This window comes from Leptonychotes weddellii, chromosome 5 (assembly GCF_054177405.1).
Source record: "Leptonychotes weddellii isolate Sample4059 chromosome 5, ASM5417740v2, whole genome shotgun sequence".
Lineage (NCBI taxonomy): Eukaryota > Metazoa > Chordata > Mammalia > Carnivora > Phocidae > Leptonychotes > Leptonychotes weddellii.
Genome location: NC_138373.1, coordinates 68,756,304 through 68,771,601, shown reverse-complemented (window position 1 = coordinate 68,771,601; position 15,298 = coordinate 68,756,304). Strand labels below are relative to the sequence as shown.

Here is a 15,298-nt window from a genome sequence, read left to right as displayed (position 1 = left end):
TCTCTCTCTCAAATAAATAAATAAAATCTTTAAAAAAAAAAAAAAGAAAGAAAAGTTTGAGAATTATTGGTGTTTGTCCTTTAAATACTTGGTTTGAGTGAAGACATCAGGTCCAGAGTTTTTCTTTGTCAGGAGGTTTTTGATTACCAACTCAATCTTCTTAATAATTTTAGCCTTGACCTAATACAGAACTTCCTTTCAACTCTGGGCCACACTGAAAGCTCACCTTTCATGTCACTTGATATATGGGTCAGAGCAGTATTCCAGAGTATGGACTATGTTATCTGGAGAGACCTGAAGAGTCTTTTTTTCTTCCTGGTAAGAGTAAGGTACAATAATTTGTCCTTTACTTTGAAGGGAATGTCCTGTCATGCCTAGATCAGACCCCTAAAACTTCACTGATGTGCTTTGTAAGGTTTACCTCCAACTCTCTGAAGCACATGTATCTTACCAAGGGTTCTAACGCATCTGCCATTTTTTGTCTATACAGTCTAATTTAATCTGATATCATTAGTAGTGAACTAATGAGATCTGTGGTATGGCCAGATCCAGGTCTCTTTAGACTTATTTGATAGCACACAGAAGAGTTAACCTGGTTTTATGGAAAGACTGTAAAAGTATACTGTGTTCACCCCCCACACAAATGAGAACTATTTCCGGTCCTGTTAGGAATGGAAAGGAATACATTTGCTTAATCAGTATCCGTATACCATGTACCTAAAACCAAGTTAATCTGCTCTAGCAAAAACACTACATCTAGCACAGTGACTGAAATTGGGACCTACTTGGTAGTAGTCCACTGTTATCCTTCTGGTTTTGCATAGGTCATACTGTGAATTAAATGGGGATTTGATGGTGACCTTGACCCCTACATCCTTTAAGTCTTTATTTACCATCTTGGCAGGGGTAGGGAGGGGTAGTTTCAGAGTCTTCCTCTTACCTTAACCCAAAAGCCAAGAAGTTTGTTGAAGGTTTTGCCAACTACCAAATATGTCCATTGCAGTTATACATTTGGAGATGGGGAAACTGACCGTTGATTGGGTCTGGACCCAGTGGATCCACTGTGAGCTGGACCTGGAACAAAATTCTGTTGATTACATGGTTCCTATATACTCCAGTGCCATGATAATGCAGGTATCAATGTCAATTCAGACCCTGGATCCATCAGTCCTTGAATTACCTGGGTAATTCCTTTCCTCCAGTGTATAATTACTTAAATAAATGGCCATGGGTCTTTTGGGGAGACTAGGGGACTCATTATCATGTACACTTGCTGTCTTACCAAGTCTTACCTCCTGGGGACCCAGCTTCTTTGTCAAGTAATAGTCTTAAAACTGGCTGAGGTGTGGAAGATGGGTCAGAGATTGTGATTTTGTATAGGGTGCTGCCCTTAGCCTCCCTCCATCTTTGATTTATTTTATTTTATTTTATTTATTCATTTATTTATTTTAATTAAGCTCCACATCAAGCATGAAGCCCAGTGTGAAGCTTGAACTCATGACCCTGATATCAAGACCTGAGCTGAGGTTAAAAGTTGGATGCTTAACCAACTGAGCCATCCAGGCGCCCATCTTTGATTTATTTTAATTTTTTAAGCTGTACCCTGTTAACCACCCATCTGTCTTGCTCCTAAGAACACTATGTTTGTTTTTTTTAAGATTTTATTTATTTAGAGAGAGAACGAGCACAAGTGGGGGGTGGGATAAAGGGAGAGGGAGAGAGAGAATCTCCAGCAGACTCTCTGCTGAGCACAGAACCCAATGCAGGGCTGGATCCCATGACCCTGAAATCATGACCTGAGCCCAAATCAAGAGTCAGATGTTGGGGCGCCTGGGTGGCTCAGTTGGTTGGGCGACTGCCTTCGGCTCAGGTCATGATCCTGGAGTCCCTGGATCGAGTCCCGCATCGGGCTCCCTGCTCGGCAGGGAGCCTGCTTCTCCCTCTGACCCTCCCCCCTCTCATGTGCTCTCTCTCTCATTCTCTCTGTCTCAAATAAATAAATAAAATCTTTAAAAAAAAAAAAAGAGTCAGATGCTCAACCAGCTGAGCCACCCAGGCGCCCAAGAACGCTATGTTCTATTAACCATCTCCATATCACAGGCTCTGAAATCTCGTTTTAGAGTTTGCTTCCTTGGTCCATTTCTGATATCAATGGTCTTAGGTTGGGTTCCCAAGAAAACAGACTCTGCAGTGGAGATTTGCTTGCAGGAGATTTATTGGAGAGTGCCCTCAGGAATAACCACCTATGAAGGAATAAGGAAAGTCTGATTGGGCAGCAGTTGAACTATTTAATTAATTTCAAAAGACCTCAGCCAATGCCACAGGGTGCACTGAAGCTGGGATGGCCCTTCAGAGATATCCTGAATTAAGGCAAGGGGATTGGACTTTTCTGCCCTCTCATTAGCCAGGCACTGGGTGCAGTCTGTCCATTGGTTATACAGTTGGTTAAGGCAGTCCCTCTTAACTGAGGACAATTCTGGAGAGAGATTCATCCGTGAGCCACAGTTTGCAACATTGCTGGCAGTTGAGGAATGAACCCATCAGTGCTAAAGAGGAGAATCTGAGCAGTGTACCCCAGCATCCACTATAATTCTCTTCTAGAACCAACTAAGAAATTATTTTCTGGTCCCTTCTCTCTGAATTCCTGAATATAAATATCTGATGTTTTAAAAATTAGAGCTAAGGTCTCAATAAATCTTATTCAATTTTAATTTGATGTTGCCATTGTCTTAAAAATAAATCAGAAAGGAGATCCTTTAAATAGAAAATTTTACTTCCTCTGAACACAATGTGTGCTTACTCTCTATGAGAATTGCAGGGAGCTAGAAGACAAGAAAAAGATTCAGAATCTCTTGGCTCTTGTGGGCACAGACACTGGAGAAGTGACCTATTTTTATAAGGAGCCTCCAAACAAAGTAAGTAATATTTGGTATGGCATGGTAAGCATGATTTTTTATAAAATGCAGGCTGGGGTCCAAAATAAGAGCAATTTTGGTACTTGCTAAAGAAGATAGAAGAGAATTAGCTGTCGTAGTCTTTAAGTCTTCAAAGCATTTTCTGTAATTACAAAGAGCTTTGTGCTTTTACTTACTCTTTTTTTCCCAAAAAAACCATTATTTACCCCATTTCACTGTTTGGAAACCTTAAAGCACAGAAGAGTGGATGTTTTGGGTGAGATTAGAGAGGAAAGCAAGAGCTGACTTAGTATGGGAGCAAGTTTGCAATACTCAGGTTTCTTTTTTAATCTTAGTTTATGCTGATGACAAAAGTAATGATGGTCTTTATTAAAAACAGACAGATTTCAGAAATCTGTCATATAAAAGTGGCAGTCTCTTTTATCCCAGAGATAAAGCTCTTTTTCCATTCATATAGAAATATTTATGTGTATATATAGTTTTTCCATTTTTACTCTTCTATAAACTGCCTCAGTGAGCATCTTCACTTGATCTTAGCCAAAAGGCCGAGAAGCGATCAGTGAGCATCTTTATGCATATCTACATATGCATGCTTTTGTGTTCCCATTATTTTCCTAAAGGCCCTTGCCAAAGATCCCCTGCCCCTTTCTTTTAGCAGATATTATGAAATAACTCTGAAATTTAATTTTTTAGTTTATATCACTAGCACTGAGTTTTATCCACTTTGTTACTTTGTCCACTTTGGTGTCTCTCATGCATGACATCCTTATATGATTATGGCAGTTTTGACCAATTGGATTTATGAATAGTGTTTTGATCTACAGAAGTAAAGCTAAAAAGTGAAATATGACATTTATAGGAAAGCTAATTCTGTACTTTTTGGTTTTTTTGCTTCTTCAGGTCAGCATTCACTCAAAGACTATCCAGGCTGTAGGTATATGTGAACAGAATGAATCTTCCTCAGCTTTCAGAGCAGGTACCAGCCATATTATAAATTCTCGATGCAGAATTCAAAAACATGGTGCAAATAATTAGATTTCGTTTCCACTATGTAATAATAATAAATGTTCATAATGATGTCTCTGCTGGTTTAAGATCTCACTGAGCTTTTGTTCCTTTAACCTTCCCATGATGTTTTAATAAAGGAGAATAAAAAATACATAATAAACATGCTTACAGATGATAAAACAGATTTGGATAACTTCTGGGATCACAGAATGTTAATTAGCTTTTAAGCCTCAGTCTCCTCTCTCTCTTTTTTAAATGGAAATCCCAATTTTATTTCTTTGCCTTTTTTTTAGAAAATTGACATACAATTGACATATAACATTACATTTAAGTATACAGTGTAAGGATTCAATAATTGTATATATTATGAAATGATCATCACAATAAATCTAGATAACATTCATCACCACACATGGTTACAGATTTGTTTTTCTTATGATGAGAACTTTTAAGATCTATTCTCTTAGCATAAGCCTCTTGAATCATCCTAGGAATTTTGTTCAGTATAATTTTAGTGTTGCTTATTTTTAAAATCTTGTTTTTTGAAAATTGGGTGATCCATCATAACCGAATGTTTAGACTTACTTTTCCTTATTCCTTACCTTTTCTGATTAAATAAGATTTTATGAAGAAAATAGATACAACTCCAAAGGAAAATTCTTTAGAAAGATGAATATTATTATCCAGGAGACCTCCTCGCAGAGTTCCTTTAGAGAGATTCCCATTTGAAAAAGTATTACTATAGTCATTGTATGCTTTCCTTTTTTTCCCTTTCCTTCTCTTCTAGGTAAATGAAACCTCCTCTGCAGAGGTCTGCTGATGCTCAAATAGCCAAAAGAAAAACTAAATAAAGGTCTTGATTAATTTTTGTTTTCTATTTTAGATTCTAAAGTAAACAAAAGAAAACCAGCAATGAGAGAGAAGGAAGAAACTTCTGAGCAATACCAAAGAGACATACAAACACTTACCCTACAGGTAAAGCAGACCAGGACAGTTTCTGTCCACAAGTTTAGCTTTGTGTAACATATCTTTGTTATCACAGAAGTATCTCCTTGCACACATATTTTTTTCTTTCTTTTTTTTTTGTGTGTGTGTGTGTGGACATATGTTTTCATTTCTTTTTTTTTATTAACATATAATATATTATTTGTTTCAGGGGTACAGGTTTGTGATTCATCGGTCTTATATAATACCCAATGCTCATTACAACACACACCCTCCCCAATGTCCATCACGCAGTTACCCCATCCCCATCCCCCTCCCCTCCAGCAACCCTCAGTTTGTTTCCTAAGATTAAGAGTCTCTTATTTTGTCTCCCTCTCTGATTTCATCTTGTTTCATTTTTTCCTCTCTTCCCCTATGATCCTCTGCCTTGTTTCTTAAATTCCACATATCAGTGAGATCATATGATAATTGTCTTTCTCTGATTGACTTATTTTGCTTAGCATAATATCCTCTAGTTCCATCCACATCATTGCAAATGGCAAGATTTCATTTTTTTTGATGGCCTTGCACACATATTATATCTAGGCATCAAGTGATTAAGAAAATTTAGGTTGTTCCTAATTTCTAAGACTTTATGTTTTGAAACCATTATTCTCTGTTCAGCCATTCTAGAAGTGCTATTCTGAACCTTCTGTTCGTTCAGCTTATATGCTTAGCCCTACCTAACAAAACTGTCATACAGTAAGAATTCCCTTTGTGGTTGGCCTTAGGGGAGACATGCAGAGTTAAAATTGTCTCTGCTGATAGATTAACCTGTAGGGGTATATCCGTTTATTTAGTGCATGTGTTCCAAAGTCCTCAATCATCCTTTTACCACCTGGTAATTGTGTATTTTTTGCAACCATGATTTTTTTTCTAGGTGCACTCAAGTTCCTGTCCTTACAGGGTGCAAGAGGAGTCTGTTGCTTTAAATGATAGTTTCTACCTGTGGCCAGTATCTCTGCTTGGAGTGACAGCCAGAACCAGAGAAGGAAATTACATGATACTGATTTTGCTCTACTTTTTAAATTAAAAAATGAAGAGTCATTCTATTTCTATGCAACCAGGGAGTCTTAGAAGGGAGATAGTCCTAAGAATCCCAAACGGGAGATAGTGAAAAGCTGAGACTGTTAGGGTGTAGAGGAAACTGGATTTTCTAGCTTTTTGTGTGTGATGCAGATGCTTTGTTTAGTGTGGACAGAGCTTGCTCTTGTGTAGCCTAACCCCATTTATAAGACATTACATAAAAAGGAGTACACTTAAGATTTTTCTTCTATTTGTTGTGTTGCTGTGCTTTTGTTTGTGGATTTTTTGTTTTGTTTTTTAAAGTTTTCTGGAGAAAGACTCGCTTTTCGAGGTAAGAAATAAGTGGAAGCAAGACAGGAGTGGATACCTCACCCCTTTTGGCCTGTCTAGGTGGAATCACTGCAGGCTCAGCTGGAAGAGCAGACCAAGCTTTCTAGAGAGCAAGTTGAAGGGCTCATGGAGGATAGACGGATTCGCACTGGGGAAATACAAGTTCATCAGCAGAGAAATCAGGACAAAATCAAAGAGCTTACCAAAAAGTGAGTGTTCAAGAAAGCTGTACCTGACAGATGTGTAAACTTTTCTGAGTGGCGTAAAAGTAAACAGTCCTGTCCTTTAGCAGCATAGGACTGTGGAACTGAAAGAGACCTTGAAAAATCTGTCTTTGTTAGACACCCCTGCCTCTCTGTAGGTGGGTGTCCAGGCTTCCCTAGGAGTGCTGTTGATTCTTTTCTTGAAGCGTTGGCAAGTATCCCACATGCTCCATTTAACCCACTTTAGAGTTTTAGCTTGATCTTAGTGGTTAAGAAATGTTCTCTTATCCATTGACAGGTTATCCGACTCAGCCCAGTATGGTAGGGACCTTTTCTTTTGTTTGGTCTTTCACGAATGTGGGAAAAATGACTACGTACCTGTGCAAAAACCACAAACTCTCTGTCTTCACTGCTTTTATTTCCTCACCTGCCTGCCTTTCCTCACCTTTCTGCAGTCTGGTTTCATCTGCACCGTTTACTAAGCATGTCCTTTCTAAGGTCATCATTGACTTCTTAATTCCCATGGCCAGTTATCTCTTTCCAGTCCTCATTGTAACTAGTATCGTTCTGCATATTTGGTACCTCTAACCACCCTTTCTTTGAAATTAGTTCCCTTTGATTTCCGCAACACCTGTCTTGATTCTTCTACCTGTCTGACCCTCCTCGGCTTTTTGTCTGGTTCCAGTGGCTAGACTGTGCTGTACAGATCTCTTCAGTTGAATATGTTCGAACACCTCCAACTTACTGTGACTGAAACAGACTGTTTTTCTTTCCCAAGAGACACCCCCTTGTCCCATCTCAAACCTACTACTTCATTCTTTTTCCCATTTAGTTTAATGGTATCCATCCGTTTCCTAGGCTTCCCAGCCTTAGAGTTATCTTCAACTCCGCACTCTCTTATTCCTGAATCTGAAGCCCTATTGAGTATGAGCCTGGGAAGGCTCTCCAGTCCATTCTCTCCCTCTCATTCTTCTCACATTGGTTCAAGCTATTCTTTTATTATTATTATTATTAAGATTTATATTTTTCTGAGTTATCTCTACCCCCAACATGGGGCTCAAATTCGTGACCCTGAGATCAGAGAGTCGTGTGCTCCCCCTCCTGAGCCAGTTAGGCGTCCCCCAGCTCTATTCTTGTTTACATTGCTGCAGTAATCTAACTGTTCCTCCTCTCACCGATCCCACTGCCTTCTACAGTCTTCCTCACTGTTACGAGTTAGCACCTCCATTAGGAGTTACCAACAGCTCAAAAACATGGGATAGCTCCCCATTTACTTATGATAAAGTCCTGCTACCTCAGCATGAATTACTAGAATCTTCGTCATCTCGCACCAAATTAACCTTTTCAGTCTCAGCTCTTCCTCTACTGCTGTGTTTTACCCCGTCCTTCAGTCTGACTACTAATGTCTGTTGCTTGTGGGATCCTTGCTGTGTGGCAGGCACTTTGCTGTGCATGTTCACCTCTTCTCTGAACACTTCCCCAGGCAGAATTCAGTTTTTCCTCCTCCACATTCTATGATGACTCGCCTGCCCCCGGTGGCACTTAGAGCCACCTATTAGAGTCACATCTGTTCCCCAGGGGCTTGCTGTGGCCTCTGCCCTGCCCTGTATGCATAACAGGCACACAATAAACATTTGTCCAACACTTGGTGATCCTTATCAATTCCATCTTACTTCTTTTTGCATTAAACATTCTATGTTTAAAATTTTTTTTCATGTTGCATTTTTAACGTCCAACGTCCTTTTATCTTCTTTTACTGTCATCTTAAACTTCTCTAGTGCCTCTTCCTCCACTTAGCGGTACGGTGTTTGGAACACCTGGGTTGGCTCAGTCAGTTAAGCATCCGACTCTTGATCTCAGCTCAGGTCTTGATCTCAAGGTCATGAGTTCAGGCCCCATGTTGGGCTTCAGGCCCAGCGTGGAGTCTACTTAAAAAAAAAAAAAAGTGTGATGATTAAAATTGGATGTGATTCTTAAATTAAGATCTCTGACCAATACAGGATAGAAAATGCCTTCTGGCTCTTGCAGGCTCTGTTTCTTTTAACACAGTGTAATATGTTTGCATGTGGCCAGCACATCTCCATCTTTATTTTTATTTTTGGTATTTTGTGCTTACACATAGCATGTTCACTTTTCATTGGATTTTAATTATTTTTAAGGAAACAGTGTTTTTAAATTGTCAGAGTAATTTGTAATTTTGTATGTGTCTTCTAGAATATTAATAGCCATCCTGGTGTGGTATTATCTGTACATCTGAGCATATAATCAGTCCCTTACATTAGATAGATCATCCTAAGGATATTGAATGGCATGAAATCCAAGGCCTTTAATGACTGTCCTTTGGGTCTCACTTTCAAACCATTTATACATTAACAAGACTATTACTTGCCCAGTTTGTAATTGAGAACATAATGTAAAATAGAATAAAATAACTCATTGAAAGCAAGAGAGATCTTGTGGTAACTGAATCAATCTCTCTTTATACACATACATGTATACCTGAGTGTATATACATTCGTTCGGTGACAGTTACCCTGCTTTGTGCCTGCATTATGCTATCATGTTTCCCTTATCTATGTATCCTGTTACTCATGGAAAGAACTGAGTTTTTCTGACATTATTTAGTCAGTGGAAAATTACAGTGATTGCCTCATGGTATTTAATATTCCTTGCAAGCAGTTTGATCATTTGATACAGTATTTTTCTAGAAAGTGTTGATGTTAAACTGATGAGTTGCTAACTTCTAGGGATATCCTTTTTTGAAGATAGAAACATCATTTGCCTATTCCTAAATCTCAGTAGTTAGCAGGAATCTGTTCAGTACTCTGTGTGTTTAGTAGTTGGTACTGTTCTTGACAATCTGGTGGTAGCAGGGCAAAAGTAAACGATAAATAAGGGATATGCTTTCACTCAGGTTAAAAAATATGCATGTTGGGGTGCCTGGTTGGCTCAATCAGTAGGGCATGTGACTCTTGATCTTGGGGTTGTAAGTTCGACCCCCACGTAGGGTGTAGAGATTACTTAAAAATAAAATCTTAAAAAAAAAAAAAAGGAAACTATGCCTTTGACAGTTAAAACATGACAGGGGCGCCTGGGTGGCTCAGTTGGTTAGGCATCTGCCTTCAGCTTGGGTTGTGGTCCTGGGGTCCTAGGATCAGGCCCAGAGTCAGGCTTCCTGCTCAGTCGGAGGTCTGCTTCTCCCTCTCCCTCTCCCTGCCCCCGCTTGTGCTTTCTCTCTCTCTCGCTCACTCTCTCAAATAAAATCTTAAAAATAAATAAATAAAACATGACAGTGTATGAGCAAGTGTCAAATTATAACACAGGGGTAGAGATTTAAACTGATAAAGAATTTCAGAAAATGGAGAAACGAAATGGGCTAAGGTTGTCACGATCTCTCCATGGAGGAAACTGATCTTGAGAAAAGGACAAGATTTGATATCAGGCAGTTTACATGTGGAGCACAGCATAAAGAAAATCAAAACCATTTTTGACATTTTAGAACTTGTGTTCACCCTCAGTCAGGGAATAGTCCATACTTAATGCAGGCTATGTCTTTTCATTATATAACCTGGAATTAGCATTGGGAAAATATCTATAAAGACCAGTCTATTTGGGCACCTGGGTGGCACCGTCAGTTAAGCAAGTTAACTTGATTTCAGCTCAGGTCATGATCTCAGGGTTGTGAGATGAAGCCCTGCATTGTTCTCCACACTCAGTGGAGGGTCTGCTGGAGATTCTTTCTCTCCCTCTGCCCCTCCTCATGCTCAATTGCATGCGTGCATGTTCTCTCTCTCTCTTTTTTTTTAAGATTTTTATTTATTTATTTGTCACAGAGAGAGAGAGAGAGCACAAGTAGGGGAAGCAGCAGGCAGAGGGAGAGCCCTGCTGAGCAAGGAGCCAGATGTGGGACTCAGTCCTAGGACCCCGGGATCATGACCCGAGCTGAAGGCAGATGTTTAACCAACTGAGCCACCCAGGCGTCCCATGTTCTCTCTCTTTTTAAAAAATATTTAATTTTTTTATTTGAGAGAGAGAGATCATGAGTAGGGGGTAGCAGTAGAGGGAGAAGCAGACTCTCCGCCGACAAGGGAGCCCGATGCAGGACTTGATCCCAGGACCCTGGGGTCATAACCTGAGCTGAAGGCAGAGGCTTAACCAACTGAGCCCCCCAGGTGCCCAATAAATAAATCTTTAAAAAAAAAAAGACCAGTCTGTGAACTAGTGCACATGGGTAGGTATATTACACTTTGTCCAGTAAAACATGTAAGTTTGCCAGTGATCAGATTGTGTTTTAAATACTGCTAATGATATTTTATAGAATTTATATATTGCACCATTTTTAAAGAACCTGTATCTTCCCTTTGTTTGAGTAACTATGCATCATATGTACCAGTAAGCATCTTGGTGTCCACATTTGTACTTTCTTTCATAGTCTCCATCATACCCAAGAACTTCTCTATGAGAGCACGAAAGACTTTTTGCAACTCAGATTTGAAAACCAAAATAAAGAGAAGTCATGGATGCTTGAAAAGGATCATTTGATGTCAAAGATTAAGCAATACAGCAAGCAGTGTAAGAAGAAAGAAGATAAAATTGGAAAAGTTTGGCCAGTCATTCATGAGACTCATCATAACCAAAATCAATATATTAAGGTAGTTTTCTTATGTCTTACAGAAATTGTTAATTTCTCTAGAAAAGTTGAAAGAACTCAGAGAATTCCAGAGAACCTAAGAATTGTCATACAAGATCCATTCAGTCCAGGAACCTGTTGTAGCAGCACCCTCAAGAGATAGGTTTCAAAGAGTAGCTTACCATTATAGTGTTTGGGGATTTAGAAAAGTAAACTATTGATTGATTCATTTATTCTTTCAGCAAATATTTATTGCACTCCTACTATGGGCTAGGCTCCGGGGCTATAGCAGTAGATAAATTAGACCAGGTCTGCCTTCATGGCATTTACATTTTAATGGGTGAAAATGGGGGGGGCACACCTCGCTGGCTCAGTGGCGAGAGCATGCGCCTCTTGGTCTCAGCGTCATGAGTTCAAGCCCCACATGGGGTGTAGAGATTATTTAAATAAATAAATAAATAAATAAAAACTTTAATGGGTGAGAAGGTACAGAAACAAAACAGAAAATGATAGCTTATTAAAAAGTGGTATTAAGAAATTAAAAAGATTACATGAAGATTATATATAGTTGCTGAAAGTCTGCTTTTGTAGGGAAGCACAGGGACCCTCTGTAAAGTCTAATATTGTTGCTGAGACCTATAAAATGGTACTGAGCTTGCCATAAAGACCCAGGCAGAGGGAAAAGCAAGTCTAAAATATGTTCAGGGAAGAGGGCGCCTGGGTGGCCCAGTTGGTTAAGTGACTGCCTTCGGCTCGGGTCATGATCCTGGAGTCCTGGGATCGAGTCCCACATCAGGCTCCCTGCTCGGCGGGGAGTCTGCTTCTCCCTCTGACCCTCCCCTCCTCATGCTCTCTCTCTCTCAAATAAATAAATAAAATCTTTAAAAAAATATATGTTCAGGGAAGAGAGGGAGTATCAGTGTGGTCATAGAGGAATAAGCAAGAAGGAAGTGGTAGGCAAAGAGGTTGGAGGGTGGGCAGCAGCCAGTCATGGAGGGCCTTACAGGGCCTTTACTTTCCTGGTAAGAATATTTAGCTCTAAACATTGTATGTCTTTGAAGGATTGTGTGTAAGGAAGAAACGTGATCTGATTAAGGTTTTTACCGATCATTCCCGCTGCTCAATGGAACATGTGTATTATATGTTCTTGTTTCTATTTAAAGAAGAGCTTCAGAAATGTGTCCCAAAACATATATTGTCATGTCCTATTTGGTACAGTTCTGAGCTCCATTATCTGACCCTTCTCAGAGCCAAAAGTATTTGTTTTATTTTAAAGAATTTCTAATATGGACACTTTAGAAAAAGGTTAAGAGAATCATCTAGAAATAGGAGGCTTTCAGATGTTCTCCAAAGTTCCTTGCCATCTTGTTCCTTAACTCGTTTTAGACCTAATGGAAATCATTTATTTCCTTTCTTTCGTTGCCTAAGTGCTACTTGAATTACCAAAATTGTAATTTTATTTTCCTTCTGACCTGCAGTCCCTAAAGGATAAGTTAATACAAGAGAAAAAATTATCCAACATGTATCAAGAGCAGTGCATTTCCCTAGAAGAGGAACTTGCCCGAATTCGTGAGGAAGAGGGAGTGAGGAGAGAGATCTTCAAGGTACAAAATTCTCTTCCACTTCTGACTGAGTGGGAAGCGCAGATGCTCCGGGAATGCTTCCCTCATCTTCACAAATGCCTTGCCATGTCCCTATATTTAGGATCGTACTAACAAGATGGGGAAGCGTTTACAGGTGATGACAAGACGCTATGAAGCCTTGGAGAATCGGCGTATCTTGGAAGTAGAAGGCTTTAAGACGGATATTAAGATTCTCCGGCAGAAGCTGAAAGACTTGGAGCAAATCCTCTATAAGGTAATTGCTGACTCTGAATTACCGAGGGGGGAAAAGGGTGCAGGTAAGGAAACATGGTCGTGAGGGCTCCTCAGAAGAAAGATGGGCTGTTTCCCTGATGGTAGACCCTAGCGGATCACCATCCTTTAAGTCTCATTAAAATTAGCTTAAGTACACACCAGAGGGAGGACACAGTAGACTGAAATCATTGCTAGCCTGCACCATCGTACTTTGATCTGAGTTAAACTTATCAGAAAGCTTCATCCTTCCCAGATCAAGAAGTAGATGAAAAGAACTGTGTCTGTTTTACCAATGGGGAGAGTGAGTGAGTAAGTAATGAAGTAATTTCTCCCTGTCAAACACAGCTTTATTTAGAATTCAGGTTGCCTCAGAATCCTTCTTAAAGAGATTTAACCAGTCATCCACATATCCTAAATGATTGCTATGTGCCAAACAAGGTTAGTTATAGAAGAGACGCTTTTTTTTCATTCTTTGGCAAATCTACCAGTAATGTTTATATTGATCTCTTTTTTTTACTCATTGTTGTCTATTGATTTCTATCCTATGGCTTCTTTACTATCGTATAGGAAAGCAGAGTACCATGCCTTTTCTGCTTTAATTCTACTCTACATTTTCTTTCTTTTAGTCAGTCATTAAGCAAGCTAAGGATTGAATTTATCTGATGTGCTAAAAGTCTCCCCAAAAGGAGCCAGCATAGCCTAGTCTTTATGATTTCTTTTCCCTGGCATGTGCCATAATCATTTCTTCTTCTTCTTTTTTTTTTTTTCCAAATCTCTAGGCAACACTTAATGCCCGGGCAAACCAGGATCTTGCCATTCTGTGTGAGGTGCGTGACAGCAATAGACGGGCACATAAGCTACAAGGAGAACTAAAGAACCTTAAGTCCAAAGTCTTTGGTCTGGAGAATGAACTTAGACTCTGTTGATGTTTACGTTTAGACATGGCCCTCATCTGGAATAGGTCTGCTTCCTGAAATCTGAGGAAAAGGTCCTCTTCTCCCAGAAACTACGCACAGAGTTGGCTAGAATCATGGTATCTGTTATTAAGAAGACAGGGCTAAGAATTAGGGACCACTAAAAGAGCCCTTCTTGCATGCTAAGCTTTAGCTATCATTTTTGCTGTCCTGTTAACCTTTTTTGTGTTTTTGGTCTGGATTATAGCCTGAATTACTTAGAGACTTTCCCACATTATTTCTCCCATTTATAATATAATGACAGTTTTTGTTTTTTTAAGAAGGCAGTGATGATGAAAATTCCGGAAGAAAATATTGACTGAGTGTCAGTAGTTGAACTCTGCCTGAGATCAGGACATCCTCTGAGGTTGCCCAAGGCAGCAAATCACAATTTGTCACATGTAAACAGGTAGTAATTCTGTTATTTAACTTTCTTCCGTCATGAGCTGAATTACTTTTTTGGATACCCAGTCTCAGGAAGCTTCACCAGAGGGCACTAGAGACCCTAGTCTTTTCTTTTTCTTTCTTTTTTCATTTCTTTTTTTTAAGAGACCCTATTTTTAAGCAAAATGTTCATCTAGGAAAATAAAGGTGCCACTTTGGTGAGAGTGAGTGAAACTTCAGTGATCCTCATATGAAAGATCATTATTTTACCAATAACATGCTTTTAAAAAAACAATGTATATATTTTAAATCAACTATTTTTCAATAAAAATGTAATTGGGAAAAGATTCTAGTTTCCTGTACTTTCTTGTTAAAAACCACATTTATAACTTTGTTAATGACTTGGTTGACTTACTTGTTCCATGGTCTGTGCAGTTTTGTACAAGTATTAAAGTTTTACTCTGAAATTTTATGATTTAATAACCTTTTTGTTTGATGCCTAGCATCAAAACAGCAACTGTAATAAAACGTCAATTCCTTAAGTGTTGGAACAAAAGGAAGAACCATCCATTTTATTTGTCCCTCTGAAGCCCAAGACTGATACCTCTGGGAATTTTTGGTTGGATTTATTAGTGAAAAAAAAAACGTGATCTGTTATCATAGGCTTAAAAAAAAAAAAAAAAGCATCTCCTACTGGCAGTTCAATCACCATTTTCCTTTAACACAAATGTGAAAACCTGAGTTCTTTCTTTTGTCCTGGGTGAATCAGAATGATGCTATATACTAAGCTAAGATCCCCTGACTTTCCAGAGGCTGTCCAGGGACATATGCAATTATTTTGCCCCAGATGCACAGCAATTTGCTTAAAAAAGGATATAGAGGGGGGCACCTGGGTGGCTCAGTCGTTAAACCTCTGCCTTTGGCTCAGGTCATGATCCCAGGGTCCTGGGATCGAGCCCCGCATTGGGCTCCCTGCTCAGCGGGGTGTCTGCTTCTCCCTCTGCCACTC

General features: G+C 39.3%; 1 protein-coding gene across 2 annotated transcripts; it reads left to right on the top strand.

Moving 5' to 3' along the window:
• The first annotated feature begins 2,067 nt into the window (after positions 1–2,067).
• CCDC77 (coiled-coil domain containing 77) lies at positions 2,068–14,636 on the top strand. Of its 2 annotated transcripts, XM_081821006.1 has the most exons (8): positions 2,068–2,915; positions 3,816–3,891; positions 4,807–4,898; positions 6,324–6,472; positions 10,899–11,118; positions 12,575–12,700; positions 12,801–12,953; positions 13,732–14,636. In XM_081821006.1, exons 3-8 carry the CDS (start codon positions 4,836–4,838, stop codon positions 13,876–13,878), a joined length of 858 nt encoding a protein of 285 aa, XP_081677132.1. In that variant the 5' UTR covers positions 2,068–2,915; positions 3,816–3,891; positions 4,807–4,835; the 3' UTR covers positions 13,879–14,636. The 2 variants fall into 2 exon arrangements, with proteins under 2 accessions (XP_081677132.1, XP_081677133.1); XM_081821007.1 differs by lacking the exons at positions 2,068–2,915; positions 3,816–3,891 and having other exon boundaries at positions 5,788–6,472.
• The last annotated feature ends 662 nt before the right edge of the window (positions 14,637–15,298 follow it).